This window comes from Miscanthus floridulus, chromosome 8, assembly GCF_019320115.1.
Source record: "Miscanthus floridulus cultivar M001 chromosome 8, ASM1932011v1, whole genome shotgun sequence".
In the NCBI taxonomy this organism is placed as follows: Eukaryota; Viridiplantae; Streptophyta; class Magnoliopsida; order Poales; family Poaceae; genus Miscanthus; species Miscanthus floridulus.
The window spans coordinates 152,635,643-152,650,248 of NC_089587.1; the positions used below are offsets into that span (position 1 = coordinate 152,635,643).

At 46.0% G+C, this 14,606-nt stretch overlaps 2 protein-coding genes and 1 pseudogene across 2 annotated transcripts; all 3 read right to left on the reverse strand.

Annotated features, from left to right (window-relative positions):
* Positions 1-2,481: 2,481 nt before the first annotated feature.
* Positions 2,482-4,506, reverse strand: LOC136477381 (pentatricopeptide repeat-containing protein At1g11290, chloroplastic-like; annotated as a pseudogene).
* Positions 4,507-4,679: 173 nt separating this feature from the next.
* Positions 4,680-10,201, reverse strand: LOC136477382 (CAAX prenyl protease 1 homolog). Its single transcript, XM_066475529.1, has 14 exons — positions 9,744-10,201; positions 8,721-8,868; positions 8,503-8,587; positions 8,330-8,425; positions 7,520-7,585; positions 7,249-7,347; positions 6,945-7,058; positions 6,722-6,832; positions 6,566-6,628; positions 6,376-6,468; positions 5,735-5,848; positions 5,429-5,500; positions 5,280-5,345; positions 4,680-5,003 (listed from the first exon to the last, which is right to left on the reverse strand). The coding sequence occupies exons 1-14, from the start codon at positions 9,772-9,774 to the stop codon at positions 4,884-4,886; spliced, it is 1,278 nt and encodes a 425-aa protein (XP_066331626.1). The 5' UTR covers positions 9,775-10,201; the 3' UTR covers positions 4,680-4,883.
* A 2,436-nt stretch (positions 10,202-12,637) lies between these two features.
* On the reverse strand, positions 12,638-13,728 carry LOC136473743 (transcription repressor OFP8-like). The gene has a single exon (XM_066471386.1). The coding sequence runs from the start codon at positions 13,658-13,660 to the stop codon at positions 12,755-12,757; it is 906 nt and encodes a 301-aa protein (XP_066327483.1). The 5' UTR covers positions 13,661-13,728; the 3' UTR covers positions 12,638-12,754.
* Between the last annotated feature and the right edge of the window lie 878 nt (positions 13,729-14,606).

The window sequence follows — 14,606 nt, forward strand, 5'->3', positions numbered from 1 at the left end:
CCTTAATGGGTATCAGGAACGTTGGAATAGATTTGGATTTGGATATTCAGTGCATTGTAGTTCTTCTTATCTTATCTTATTGGGGTGGGGGACAATAGGTGCCAGCAACCCCCTATATCCTCTTGTACGGGATGAATGACTGGTGCTGGCCGTGAACTCAATCGATACTGAAATTCACTTAAATGAAAAACCACCATCAAACCATGTGTGAAATATGATGCAATTATGTTATTAACAAACAAATCTGTTTTTGCGCAGAAGTTCAATAATAATGGAACTTCTTTATTAAAGGGATTTAATAAGCTTAAGATTATTCAATCAAATAATAAGAGCTTTCAGCAGAGGAAGAAGTTTTATGAGGACTTGTCTATTGATAAAATGAAAGAAAATATGAGAAAATATGAGCCTGATAAGGACATGACAAAGGATAATACAAATTTCTACTATACAACTGGAGGTAAATATTACCATCCAGGACTCAAACATATGATTGATCCCTCAAATGAGTTGGAAGCTATTTTTCATTATAAAGACTCTTATATGCGAGAGTTCTTTGGTATACGTAATATAACACCTCTTCATTATTCGGAATTAAAACGAGATAGCCTATTGTTGGATGCGTATAAGCGTGGTAAAGAAAGTTTGGAGTCTTCCCTTGAATATAAATTGAGTCAATTTCAGAAAATAAACCACACAATCTCACATAAAGTTACCCAATGTGTGGTCCATGTAGTTACAAGTCAATCACTTTCTGGAGTCAGATACGTTTATGGCAACCTCCTTGCTCTAGTGAAATTAGGTTGTTTTACTACAGTATGGTACAACTATACGGAGTGTGCACCAGATTTCTTATCCAGTGGTATGTTCCCAGATCATTTTGTAGATTTTTTCAAAGATGTATCTGAAGTCCCTGGTTCAGAAGACTTATTACTCTTGGATACTAAGGATGATACAACACAATCTATCGTAGAATCGGGTAAACTTTTGAAGGATACTATGCAGATAGTGGCGGAGGAATTGGCTGAAGGATTGCCTGATGAAGATATACCCATTGAAGGTAGTAATTGGATAAGTGTTGGAGTTCCGGTATGTATTATCTGTATTTCAGTCGTTACCTATTTTATGAATAGATTCTGACTCTTGTATACTGACTAAGGCAAACCTTCAAGAAGATATTCTTTCTTTCAGAACTTGTATACGTCGGAGGTCACTGCTAATATGTCAGCGATACACTGGAATAGGTCCAGGTAAATGATTAGTCCGGAGCGAGGTAAAGGGTAAATCCCTGTACGAGAGGAGCTAGGAAAACAGAATACAGGTATACTCTATTCCTGGAATTAGGCAAAACAAGCCGGTGGGGTAAATAATAAGTCGTTCTCATGACAGCATGAGCTAGTCTTTTCTTTTCGAGGAGGGGACACAGGTTAGTGACTTATTTATGCGAAATCCTCAACTGAATATAGGCGAAAAAAACGAATATGCATTTTCTAACTAACAAAACAGTGTTCGATTATTTACCGGATAAAAGATTGTCTCATAGTCTAATAGGTATTTCTGGATATACTAAATCAATGTTAAATTCGAGGAGTATCTTTGCCATTGGTAATTCGAGTCGGCAATTTTCAACAGGTAAAAACACACCGTTATCGTTCTCATGTAATGATGGAAATAAGCTAATGCTTTTATCAGCAATTGACTCTATCTATAACGATGAATGGAGGAAAAGAGGGGTGCTTCCTTTCAGGAAGGAGCGTTTGCAAACGGAATTGTTTGTAACAGACAACTTCCCTTTAAGTCCAATTGATTATTTTCAATATAGGAAATCGGAAATTCCTTCTTTCCTCTATGATATGCTGCGCACGCAAGCATCACTGGGGTATTTATGGCTGAAAGAATGGGTTCTGGATGGAGATGAAATGATCGGGGTGTATCAGTGTCGAGAACCAACTGACTTATTCCTCATGACAGCGTTATCAAGGGTATTAATAAGAATTTGGGGTTCACAAAATATTGCACCTATTACCACTAACGTTGAAACATTGAATGATGTCAAGTGCATCCACTACGGTTTCTTGAATAGACAGCAAAATGTCGATAAACTAGTCTTGATAGACTTGTCACCTTGTATGAATCAAGCAAGGAACTCTCGTTTATTGAAAAGTTTTCATACTGAAACGAGCAAAGGGGTCGTTTTTAATTTACTTAAACAGATTCTCTTTCTACCAATCTATGACTTGAATGCTAAGAAGATGATACCCATCAATCTAATACCACCAATAGGTGAAATAACAAATGTGATTTTACATATTTTCTATCAAGGAAAGTTCGATCTAGTGATAGAGGAGAAGTATCCTGGAATAACATATACCCGATGGGGTCATGAAGTGATTATAGCACTCAAGAAGAATGATTCATTTACATTCGATGATGATACAGTTATTTCTCTATTAGATGAAATCAATCTAGATGGGGAATTTGAGTTCTTATCTAAAGAGGACTATGACAGCATGCCGGCGTGTAACGGAGAAAAGGCTATATTACTAGACGAGGATGGGTGTGTTTCTAGATATGAGTGCTTGGAAGACAGCTATTCACGTGCCTGAACCTTGATTGCTTCTGTTGGGTTTCAACTCTAGCCTACCCCAACTTGTTTGGGACTTAAAGGCTTTGTTGTTGTTGTTGTTGTTGTTGCTGCATGATGCCTTGTATCTGCTGACACGAACTTAAAACCCTCAACCCCTCCAACATCTACAAAACTCCACCCAGTCTCCTTTCTCAATCCAACTCTCCTCATTTCAGTCCTAATCTTTGCAGCATCTCTCCATCTCCCAGCCAAGGCATAGATATTTGACAAGGACACTCTCCATATGTCACTCTCCGGTTCCAAGGCAGACAATTCTTTAGCAACTTTTTCTGCAAGATCAACATTCCCATGAAGCTGGCAAGCAGCCAAAAGAGGTCCCCAGATGGATGAATTGGGACGGACAGGCATGTCCCTGATGAATTCTTCAGCCTCTGCAAATCTCCCAGACCTTCCAAGCAGATCAACTACACAGGCATAGTGATCCATGCTAGGTTCAATGCTGTGGTCTCTTCCCATGCTTTCAAAGCACTTGTAACCTTCTGAAATCAAACCAGAGTGACTGCAAGCTGATATCACACTCACAAATGTGATAGCATTTGGCAAAGGTGTTCCAGCATCCTTCAACTGGTGGAAAACCCTAAGAGCTGAATGACCATCGCCATGCATACCATAAGCATTGATCATTGAATTCCAGGAAACAATGTCCTTAATATCCATCTGCTTAAAGATCATCTCAGCAAAATCTAGTCTTCCTAACTTAGCATACATGCTTATGAGAGCATTGCATATTGAAACATTGTACACGAAACCAGATTTCATGATGTACCCATGGAGCATCTGCCCTTGATGAAGTAATCCTGCATTGGAGCAAGCCTGCAGGATGCTCAAGACCGTGACAAAGTCAGGCGCAAGCCCACCAGCAGCAGCATGAAGTACGCTGAAAAGCTCCATGGCTTCATTCACACGGTCACTCTTGGCAAAGCATGAGATGATGGTGTTCCATGAAACTATCCTCGGACCTTCATACCTTCGAATACCAAGTGTGCAGCATCGATTTGCTCAAATCTAGCATACATGGCCATAAGGGAGTTCTCAACGCTGACGCTTGGGAAAGCACCCATTTTAATCGTGTGCGCATGGACCCCCACCCCAGTCTTCATGGATCCCGAAATGGTGCAACCATAAAGAACTGCCGCAAGAACATCCTCGTTAGAGCACGCATTCCCACTTTTCAGGTAGAATCCCTTGAAAAGCCAGATGGCCTCTTCAACAAATCCATTCTTTGCATACATCATGATGAGAGAATTCACCACTGAGGCATCATGCTCGAGCTCCAACAGAACAACAAGAGCGTGCACTGGACTGAACAATTCCGAGGCGCCCATCAAAGAGCACGCCTGAATGACGCTCAGCATCGTGACATTGTTGGGGAGGACACCATCTTCCAGCATCATGACGAACACCTCGAGGGCCTCTTCGAGCATACCATTGAGCACGCACCCTGATATGATGGCCGTCCAAGAAACAACATCCCTGCAGGGCAATCCAAGGACCAGCATGTCGAGGAAGGCGCGGAGATGAGGGAGGCGTAGGTGGCCGCGTCGCGGCGGGGCGTTTCGTCGAGCAGGCGGAGCGCGCGGGAGAGGCGGCGGCATTGGAGGTAGTCGTGCAGGAGGGAGTTCGTTGCGGCGAGGGGTGCATGCGGGGAACGGAGCGCGCCGGACTTGAGGAGGGCGGCGTGGAGCGCCGATGTGAGCGCCGCGTCGCGCCGTGCCGCGGCCTCGCGGAGGAGCACGATGGAAGCGGGAGGGGCTGTGACGGTGGCGTGGGGAGGCCGTGGGAGCGGAGGCGACGAGGGGGTGCAGAGGGAGAGCATCGGCATCGCAGCTCGCTTTGGAGGCTGGGCCAGCAACTCCCCGCATGTCTGGATTTAGGTGCGACGGTGCGGGCTGTCTACAGGAAACAGTATCCAGATGAAAGAGTACTGTTCAGACTTCAGAGGCGTCTCTCACTCTCTCTGCACGTGCATGTATGTTTGAGTGGTAAGTTGAGCAATTAACTGCACACTAACTCAGAAAGATGCATCAGTTTTGAATAGCTGATTTGCTTAGATCTCACACTAACCGATAGACTGCTACACGTGCTGGATGCTTACAGAACTTTGGCAACACTCATGTATCGAAGCCCTCAACATTCAACCACTGAATCAGTGCCCTTGCGCACGGCAGGGACATACATATGGAAACCTCATACAAGATAAGGCTTTGGCCTTCAGGAACAACAGCTCTGCCGGTTAGGATTAGTCTTCTTTTTTGCTGTCTGAATCTTCAAGAGCTTGCAGCCTTTCGACGAGAGGTGGGTGGGAGTAGTGATATGCCGAATACCAAGGATCGGTGTTCATCGCAGACAAGTTCTCCTCCTGAAAATTTTTAACATGCTTTAGAGTGCTGAATGCAAATGTTGTGGCTGTATATAACAGAATGTGGGACAAACAACACAATCTTGCTACGGAGGCACAAGATAACAACACAAGTACAAAGGGACGCCAATCGAAAATGGAGTTACTCGATTATAGCGAGAGGGAAAGCATGCTACATATATGATCACACCTTGCAGTTCAGATATTCTTTAGAAAAATAAACAGTAACGCCACTGTTAACTATAAGAACCACAGAATAAATTAAAATGGCGTTACCTGTAGCTTAACAAGGGCCGCTCGGAGCTGAGGGGCATATCCAAGGTTCTTGGCAAAGGCATCAGCCTAGAAATTGAATTAAAGTGAGTGCAACCAAAATCTTTAAAGCTGTCAATAGCAGGAAACTTGGAGGCAGATAGAAGAATGACCTGGAATTCAAATGCTCTGCTGACAAGGTTCAGGCAGAAGCTCAGAAGGTGTTGGATGGGTATTATGGTGTGCTGCAATCAAAGCAACGCATGCATTAATCGAGCAATAATGATTATAATGTCAAAAATTCATAGAACAACGTATCTAAATTTTCAAGGCAAATTGAATCGAAAAGTATCACCTTAATTAGAATTCATCTCAAACAGATTTGTCTTGTTAGACAGAATTTAGTAGTTGGTACCAAAAATCTTGAGAAAGAACAAAACAGAATGATGATGCCCGTTACGAACTATACTAAAACATACCTGGAAAATGATCAATCCAATTATTATTGGCTGGTCCTCGAAGCCAAAACTTTCAAATAGATCTTTGGAGTTCCTCACTAGAGTATATCCTCCAAATTGAAGAAACATAAGCAGCTGCACAAGAAGCAATAATGAAACGAAAACGGAAAAATTCAACAGCAAGAAAAGGCTAAGTAACAGTCTTTCTCCTTTTTCTTCCAGCAATTCTGAGGGAGTAATCTAGCAGCCACCCATCACAACACGTCCACTCTAACCATTGGCATCTTGTGGGGGCTTCACTAGAACTATCGCTTTTCATTGGACAACCATAGGTGATACTTATTTAAATAGTAACAGTAGATAATTCGGTGACCAGTTGTATCTGTGGAATGGATACAGCTTTTATTATCACTACCACCCAACCTTAGTTTCATCCTTACCTTCCAGCATACCCTGCGCTGGATGATAACGATCCTGAACAGGTCCTTTCAACGAAAGCAATGCCACATGTTTTCTTTGGGGGCAAATTTGCATGTTAAAGAAAATATCACTGGATAATTACACCCCTTTATCCAACAAATACTCAAATGCTAGTGCAGGACACAAGACTGGATAAATAAATGGCATGCAAAGGTCAGTTAGTTATTTGAATGAGAGAATACCTGGACAGCTACAAAGGAATAGACAGTATGATTGAGTTTCCAGTGCCCAAGTTCATGTGCAATAACAGAAACTATCTCATCCTCATTGCTACACTGAAATCAACAAAAAAAAGGTCAATTATGTGCATGCATGCCAATGTTTTATGAAACAAAATTTAAAAGTGGTTAAAAATTGATTGAAGGATAGAACCTGCTGAATCAATGTGTCATAGAGTACTATGCGTTTATTCTTGAAAAACCCATACATGTAGGCCTGAAAGAGAATCAATGGTTCAAATAGCAGCACTAAACAGTGTTTATTAGGTAGTAATGAAACTGGACTCAGAACATAGAGTAATTAACATACATTACTGTGGCTTGATCTGGTAGACCCATCTACCACAAAAAGTTTTTTCAAAGGAAACTTGAGGGAAGCTGCCAGCTTCTCTATTTTCTCCCTGAGGACTCCTTCAGGAAGCTGTTGACATCAGTGCAACCACAAAATTCAATCTTAACTCACGCTAATTTAGTGCAAAACAAGAAATAGAAGATGAAGCATGTTTGAGCTATCACTAGAACAAGATACTCACAGGAGTGAACTTGTTGAACAGAGGAGCTATCACAATTGGGTATATTGTCATCATCAGAAGAGCTAATACGAACATAAAACCCCAGAGATAAATAGCCAGGTAAGGTCCTCCAATCTGAAAAAATACAGAAAAAAATGAAAGAATCAGCTGATGCACTTAGATGACACTACCATAAGTCACATGTGATTTTGATTCTGTGGACCTTGGAAAAACCAACTAATAAAACAGGTCAAAGGGGGAAAAAATGTGCTGTGCACATAATTGTTAACAACTAATTTTTAAACAATTGAACAAGAGGAGTTACCTGTACTATGTAGATGATAGCAGCAACGATTGGTGGCCCTAATATCATGGATAGTAAAATTCCTTTGATCATATCCCTAATGAAGAGCCATATAGTTTGCTACAAGGTATGAAGCAAGAGAAATCTCAGTATAAAAATATCAGGAAAATGAAGATAAGAAATTCATAAGCCCAGTTACTTCGGTACTTATCAAACACTGCAAGTTGCCAAATATCAAACATATATTCCTACCTAGTTAAATAAAAGGTAAAAATATAAAATGTGAACGCACCTTGTTAAAACCATGCCGAGCCTCTATAACAAAAGTTGAATAAAGAGAGAACGGCAAGTCTGTAATCTGCATTTCATGAAGTATGCATTATTGTTTCACATCAATAGTGGATTTGACAATCATTTGTGCTCTAAATGAGAAGCTGTTTCTCTAGAAAACAACAAAATGGCACAGTTCTAGTAGGGCTGATTGTGGACACAGCAATGATCAGATTCAAAATTAAAGCCATGGTTAGTCACCGAAGCAATCAACATGAAACGATGATTACAACCCAAAAGACCTCAAAATATTGATCCATGAAAATTTGAAATAGATTAATTAAATGCACCTTGCAACTGCTTTTTAAACAAAATCTAAGCATTTATTGAAATGTTAAATAGACATGGTGCAGTAATATGGTAGAAGATAAATCACATCTTTTCATTTTTTTCTATAAACAGAAATTTCAAAATCATGAAAATAAATTGGCCAAACAGAGAGCAAGTACTGGGAGAGTCACAAACATTTTTGGACCCAAAGCACAGCAGGGCATAGTGTGCATCAGAGTGTGTATAGATATCACAATTCACAATGCTCCATTCTCAGTCCTCACTCACAAGTCACAACACTTACTACCATCATAGTCAGATGATCCGGCACTAATGTTATAGCACAATAACACTATTGGTTCAACAGAACGAAGTAAATGCTGTACATATTCCAGTTTAAGTGCCAAAAGCTACAGAAGCTATTCAGATATATTATAGATGGGTATAAAAGGATAAATGAATTTAACATAGATTATGGTTTAGGGAGGAGAATTATTAGTACCTGTGACCAAACCATGGCACCAGCTAAGAATGCAAGGGTGTGTATTATCTCATTCTCAGCATTCAGGCCAACATTGGTAACTAATTCTCCAGATTTCTGCAGAAAGATCTGATCTAGTCACAAACCAAAACACTTGCATAAGGAGATTGATGGAAGCAAGGGATTTGTTTTACCTTCCAAAACCAGGGAAGAACTCTATAGTACAGTATTGTGGTATCCATTAAAATAGTCACAGCCTCATGAACAAAATGGAAGTAGCTGTAAGATAAAGCAAAAAAGCTTCAATATCAATAATCTAGAATTCTAGATAGATAAGCCAGCTAATGGGTTTGGGCATCAGAAATGATTTTAAAATGAAGTTTGAAAAAAGGGACAACAGTGTTGTATGAACCTTTTGTCGAGGCTATAAGCTCTAGAGCGTTCAAACTTTTCATCGCTAATTACTCCCAGCAGGGGTTTTGGCAAAGTTGGCAGCTTGAGGGCTCTATGCTGACGAATGTCAAGATATGTCTCAAATATGTACATGAGAATCATAAAGCCTGCAACGCATATACATGTTTAGAAAAGCATCAGTCACAACTCACACCAAGTAAACAACAACAACAACAACAATACCAAGTAAATAACGATGAAATTAGACATATCATGTAATCAAGTAATAACAAAATCTAAATTGTTGACTTTATTCGTAATAGTTGTCAACAAACCCTAAACTAACACAGCCCCATATGAAAGGTAAAAGAAGTTGATAACAATTTTTTTGAAAAGAACGATTACCAAATTCTATTACTAGGAACCATTTTACACTACTTAGACATCATCAAATCTGCAAGATATTGCATATTGATAGAGAAAGAATGGAGCTTTGCATCACAAAGTGAGCTGATTGAGTTAGCATGTCACAGGCATCCCCACCCTCGCTCCACTAATGAAAAATCATCGGGGCCTTCAGTTCAAGTTGTACTCTAGGAACACTGAATCACTTGATAACATCGTGCTTCATTCAATCGCTCGATATTAGAATCCTGTGTGCATCATTTTTTTTAGAGTTGCAGGGCAAACAACCCCAGTCCGTATGCACTGCAACAGGACAAGTTCAGCGCTTTAGAGATCATAGTTCACGCAATCGGTCACACAGTGCATCAGTTCATCACACTCCCAAAGCTTATCGCAGTCATCAGGCCCACACCACGTTACGCTCACTAGATTTCACAAGGGCAACCAAAACACACATCAGTCGTCCGGGCGCCCAATCGGTTTCGCGGCATGGTCAAATCCAGCCGCGCCAAATCCCCCACCACGCGACTCCCAAACCCTAGGGTTTAAACAGGGATCCCGCGTCTTCTGACAAACCAAGACAACCAGCGAGCGACTGCTACGACATGGAAGGAGCGGCAGGGAGGCGGGGACTTACAAAGCACGGCCTCCAGGTAGGGCAGCGCCATTGGAGCCGAGGGAGGCGGCGGCCGAGGTGGCGCTTTCGGAAGCCGAGAGGCGGAGCTGAGGGCTGAGGCGAGGGATCGCGGCGGGGGGCAGGCGGAGGGAATATTATGAAGCGGGGAAGCGTGACGCGGCGCACGCGCGGAATGCTTTTGCTCGATTCCGGTGCTCGGTGCTGCGGGAGAAAGGAAGGAACAGCGGAGTTTATAAGGGTGCGCTCACGCGGTCACGACGGAACCGGAACTGGGCACGGCTGAAGACCGAGGCTTTTGATTGAGGCTTGGCAGTGAAGCCGAACATGCCGCGGCCTGGCGGAGCTGGAGCTTCCACTGCACGGAGCGTCCGCAGCAAGATTCCTCTCTTTCCTGAATCCTGGTGGCGCGGGCCGTATGCCGATTAGGGTTGGGCCTGCGTGACCATTGTGCCGTGGCTACCAACTAGGCCCACAATGAACCGGTGGCATACATGGGCCATGTTCGGCCTACAGCCCAAAATTATCACCTTGCTTCAAAAGTCGCTAGCTGGACCGATGTGTATGTGTATAGAGCATAATGACGTGATGCGTTCATCAGTGTAGATGAAGTGATACGTTCTAATAGATCCAACAGTTGGGCTGATTATGCGTGCCGTGTAATGTAACATGGACTTGGCCTGCAACAACCGTCAGGCTAAGAAGCCTAAAGCTGCAGCACCTGCAAAGGCGATAGCGGATCCATTCAGATCTGTTCCAGTTCTACATCTGACATCTGAGGCTGTAAAAGGCAGGCAAACGCCACATTCTTCCGGCATTCATCCTGCTTTTCTAATTTCTATTTTTACAAAGCCCGTTGGTGACCATGTGGGTAAACTCGGTCAGCCACTGCCCACTGATCGAAGTATACCTGTTGTCAATCAAGCAGTAAAAAAGATGCAATCCTGTCCCTGTGTTTACTTCGTAACTTTCGTAACATGAGCTGCGTTGCTCACGCCCCACTGACAGGCTAGTGCTATTGTTGAGCACTAGGGCGCAAACACTAACAAACTGTGGGCACAGCTGGTTAATCTATACGCAAGTGAGGACGTAGTGACAGGGCTACGAGGCATCAGTAAGACAAAATGCGGCGTATGGCTGTCGTCACTGCTGTTGCTAATTAAGCTCTGAACAAACTGGTTAAATCTGTAGACGACTGAGCAAGGATCGAGTGAGACCACAGCTAGGACGCGTCAGCAAAGACAAATGTGGCGTATAGTTGTCGTCACCGTCGTTAGTCCCGTAGGGCGCCTTTCCCTGGCAAGGAAAACAACGCACGTTCTCGGACACTGATGTCTGATGACCTGCCGCTGCTGCATCTGCATCTTGCCGGTGTTCAAGTTGCCAGTTCAACCTGCGTACTAGTACTTGAACACCGGAGTAGATTAAAAAAGGCTGCAACTGCGGAGGTGCCCCCAAGCCTAGATGTACGTACCGTCCTATGGCCGTATTATGCAGATGAGATCAGCTTATTCTCCTTGTCTACTCTCAACTTGTTTCAGCTTATCCCTCGGCCCTCGCCACACCAGCTGAACTGCGAAGCGAGGATCCTGCTCCTGCTCGAAGCGGACAGTCCTCGCCTACTCATGGCATGGCTCATCACGGAGTCAGGGTCACGGGACTACGGGAACGAATCAGATTCCGATCACCGGTCATGGTCCTTGCTGTTACGGCATACGTACACGTACGCGATCTGTATTCGGCGTACGTGCATCATTGCGCCGGCCGGGCGTGTTTGGATGCCTGCCAGCTCATCCTGTCCCCAGGCGTGGGAAATCGGACGCCTGGCAATGACGCGCGCTCCAGGCGATGCCGATACGTGGTCTGTTCGCTGGTTGGTTATACGATGCCCGGGGTGCGTGAGTGACGGGAGGCGACAGAAGCAGGCCAGGAGGAGCTCCTCGTCTTTTCGGGGGCATGATAGATGATTGCTGATGATCCGGCACAGCAGATGGGTATGTGGACCGTGGTCGTTACGTGCGCACAATGATACAAGCTGGTACCTGGGTAAGTGGGCAGGGCAGTGATGTAAGGCCCCGTTTATTTCCATCCAAAAACCAAAAAATTTTGCACAGTATTCGTCACATCGAATCTTGCGGCACATGCATGGAGTACTAAATGTAGACGAAAAAAAACTAATTATACAGTTAGGTGAGAAATCGCGAGACGAAACTTTTGAACCTAATTAGTCTATGATTAGACACTAATTGCCAAATAAAAACAAAAGTGCTACAGTACCCCCAAGCCCAAAAAAAATTTGGATCTAAACACGCCATAATTTGAAGTTTAGAGATGCCCGGCGCGTGTGACAGTGGCTACGCACGAGCTGGAACAGTGCTGGGCACAGTACAAGCTTTGGCAGTGCTAGGAGCCAGGGCCCGGGTGGGGCCGTGGGGGCGACTGCCACGGCAGGAGAGAATGCTGCGGTGGCAGAAAGGGACACGCACGCTGGTTCCACCGTTGCCGTGCTGATCATGGCGCAGGACGTACGCGGTACGCCCCCCGACCGCACCGCCACCACGATGCGGGTTTCGTTCGCCTCTCGCTCTGCTGGACTGTTGCCACCCGCTCGCGCCAACCACCGCCCCAGCCCCCGCCGAACTCCATGCGCGCACGGGCACGGGCGTGCGAGTGCGATGCGACGCGAGACGCCCGTCGCCATCGATCCAGATTCCATCCGAGGCCCGTACAGAACACTAAAAGAACGCAACGCCTTTCCACGTCCTTTCCCTTTTCACCAGGCCTCGCCATGATTAGCACCATAAACATCACTCGATCTAGCATGTTCACTCGTAGTCGCAGTGGTAGGAGTAGAATACAAAAAGGGTAGTAGCACATTCCCGTGCGTTTTCCGGTACGCGGAAATGGAACAGAATGAACTGATAGTAGTAGTGTATTGCCTATGAGCAGCGACGTACATTGCCACCCTGGGTAGGAAAACAGAAAGACAATGCACGTGTACGACGAGTACACCACTACACACGCCACGCCGGTGGCGAGCGGCGGAGGCGTGACGGCGTCCTGGGCACTGGCGGCCTGCCCGGTTCCCGGCGTGAGACGGAGGAGGCCCGGCCGGCGCCCGGGCTGGCGCAGCAATCGAGGGAGGCAGCGGCTACGAACACGTCGTCCCAGATCTCGGCGAATGCCCGGAGGATGGCGTCGTGGTGGTGCGGCGCGTTGAGGGTGAGGAAGCGCCGGAGCATCTCGCGCAGGTCCTCGCCGGCGACGATACCGTTCTCCACGATCATCTGCAGCATCGACCGCCGGAAGTCGCGGAGCGGGTCGTCCGACCGCTTCACCACCGCCACGCTGCGGTCGAGCCCCGCGCCGTCGTCCGCGTCGACGGAGCGGTCCTCTTTGGCGGCGTCCCTGATGAGCTCGCCCTTGGCTCTCCTGCGCTCCTGCCGCAGCGGCAGCGGCAGCGGCAGCAGCGCCGGCGCCAGCTCCGGAGGCGAGAGCTTGTCCTCGCGGTGGTGGTGGCCCTTCCGCGCGGCGCCCCACGACGCGACGCTCCGCTCCAGCTCGCTGAGCTCGCGCAGCAGGCCGGAGAAGCTCGGCGTGGCGACGGCGCTCTCCGTCTCCGGCGGCATCCGGCAGCCGCCGTCCTTGTATCCCAGCTCCGCCACGGCGTCTTCCCAGAGCGAGGACGACGACGCGGTCGTCAGGGTGGTCAGGGTGTCCGTCGTCGTCGACGACGCCCACGGGTTCAGCCCGGCGCTCCTGTGGCGCGTCACCGCTGTCGTCGCGGACGGCGACGCGGGCGCGGACGCGGACACCGACACGCTCTTGGCGTCCTTGCAGCCGCACAAAACAAGCGTGAACCCCGCGCCGCTGCCGCTGCCGCCGTGGCGCCTCTTGGCCGGAACGGCAGGGCTCTTCATGGCTCGTGCTCTTGCCTCTACCTCACCGAGTATGGTGGTAGCCTTGCGCGGAGGACAGTGGTGTTTGTCGATCTGGCTTTCGTATTGCAAGGCTGGAACGGCTCGCGACGTCTTATAAAGCGAGGAGGCCACGGCGTCCCCGACCCCGTGTAAACGGGCGCGTCTGAACCCAACAACTTGCCTGCTGCCAACCATTCTTCAGTATGGCACCGGCATTTTGCATCGAAGGATGGGACGTTCTGAAGCCGTCGGATCTCGAATCGCACGGATCGGCAGGCGCCACGGCAGGCCACCAGTTCGATCTCTCCAATGATTCCCTCTTGTGAGATTGAAACAACACAAGGCGCTGCTAATGAATGAGCTGCACAGTTTGCAAATCGTAAGTGTTTTTTTTTAAAAAAAAATCTGCAAACTGATGCATGCAGGATTGCAGATGGCACAGTTGCGTTATTAACTACGTGCCCTCATGTATGTGCCAACCTTACGCCTGCAGGTCCCGAGATGGCCCATTGGACCATTGGTTGCTTGAGTCCCCGCGCGCGGTTTGGGGATGGCAACGGGACAGATTCGGATTGGGTGGAGTCTCTGTGCACCTAAACTCGAAACCTGAAATCGCACCGAACACCGATTCAGGTGATAATCCATCCCAAAACCGAACCCGCGGATACCCGAAACCCGAATGAATACTCGAAACCCGTTTTGTATAACAACATAGTAAGATAAATAAGGACTTTCTATAAACATATGCATGATATATATACGCATATTCACATGTATAAACAAGAGGCAATAAATAATAAATATTTTCATGAGTCCACTTAGAATAAATTTAATAATATAAGTAAACAAGTTATTATTAGCATATTATAAAACATGAGTTTTAATTCCAAATAATTTATTTCGGATATCCATTGGATATCCACGGGTGGGAAACCGAACTCGATTG

Coding starts and splice junctions, on each gene's coding strand:
- LOC136477382 (XM_066475529.1), bottom strand. CDS start 9,774: ATGGCGCTGCCCTACCTGGAGGCCGTGCTTT. Junction 6,833..6,944: donor TGTTCAACAAGTTCACTCCT/GTGAGTATCTTG, acceptor TGATGTCAACAG/CTTCCTGAAGGAGTCCTCAG. Junction 6,629..6,721: donor CCAGATCAAGCCACAGTAAT/GTATGTTAATTA, acceptor ATTCTCTTTCAG/GCCTACATGTATGGGTTTTT.
- LOC136473743 (XM_066471386.1), bottom strand. CDS start 13,660: ATGAAGAGCCCTGCCGTTCCGGCCAAGAGGCGCCACGGCGGCAGCGGC.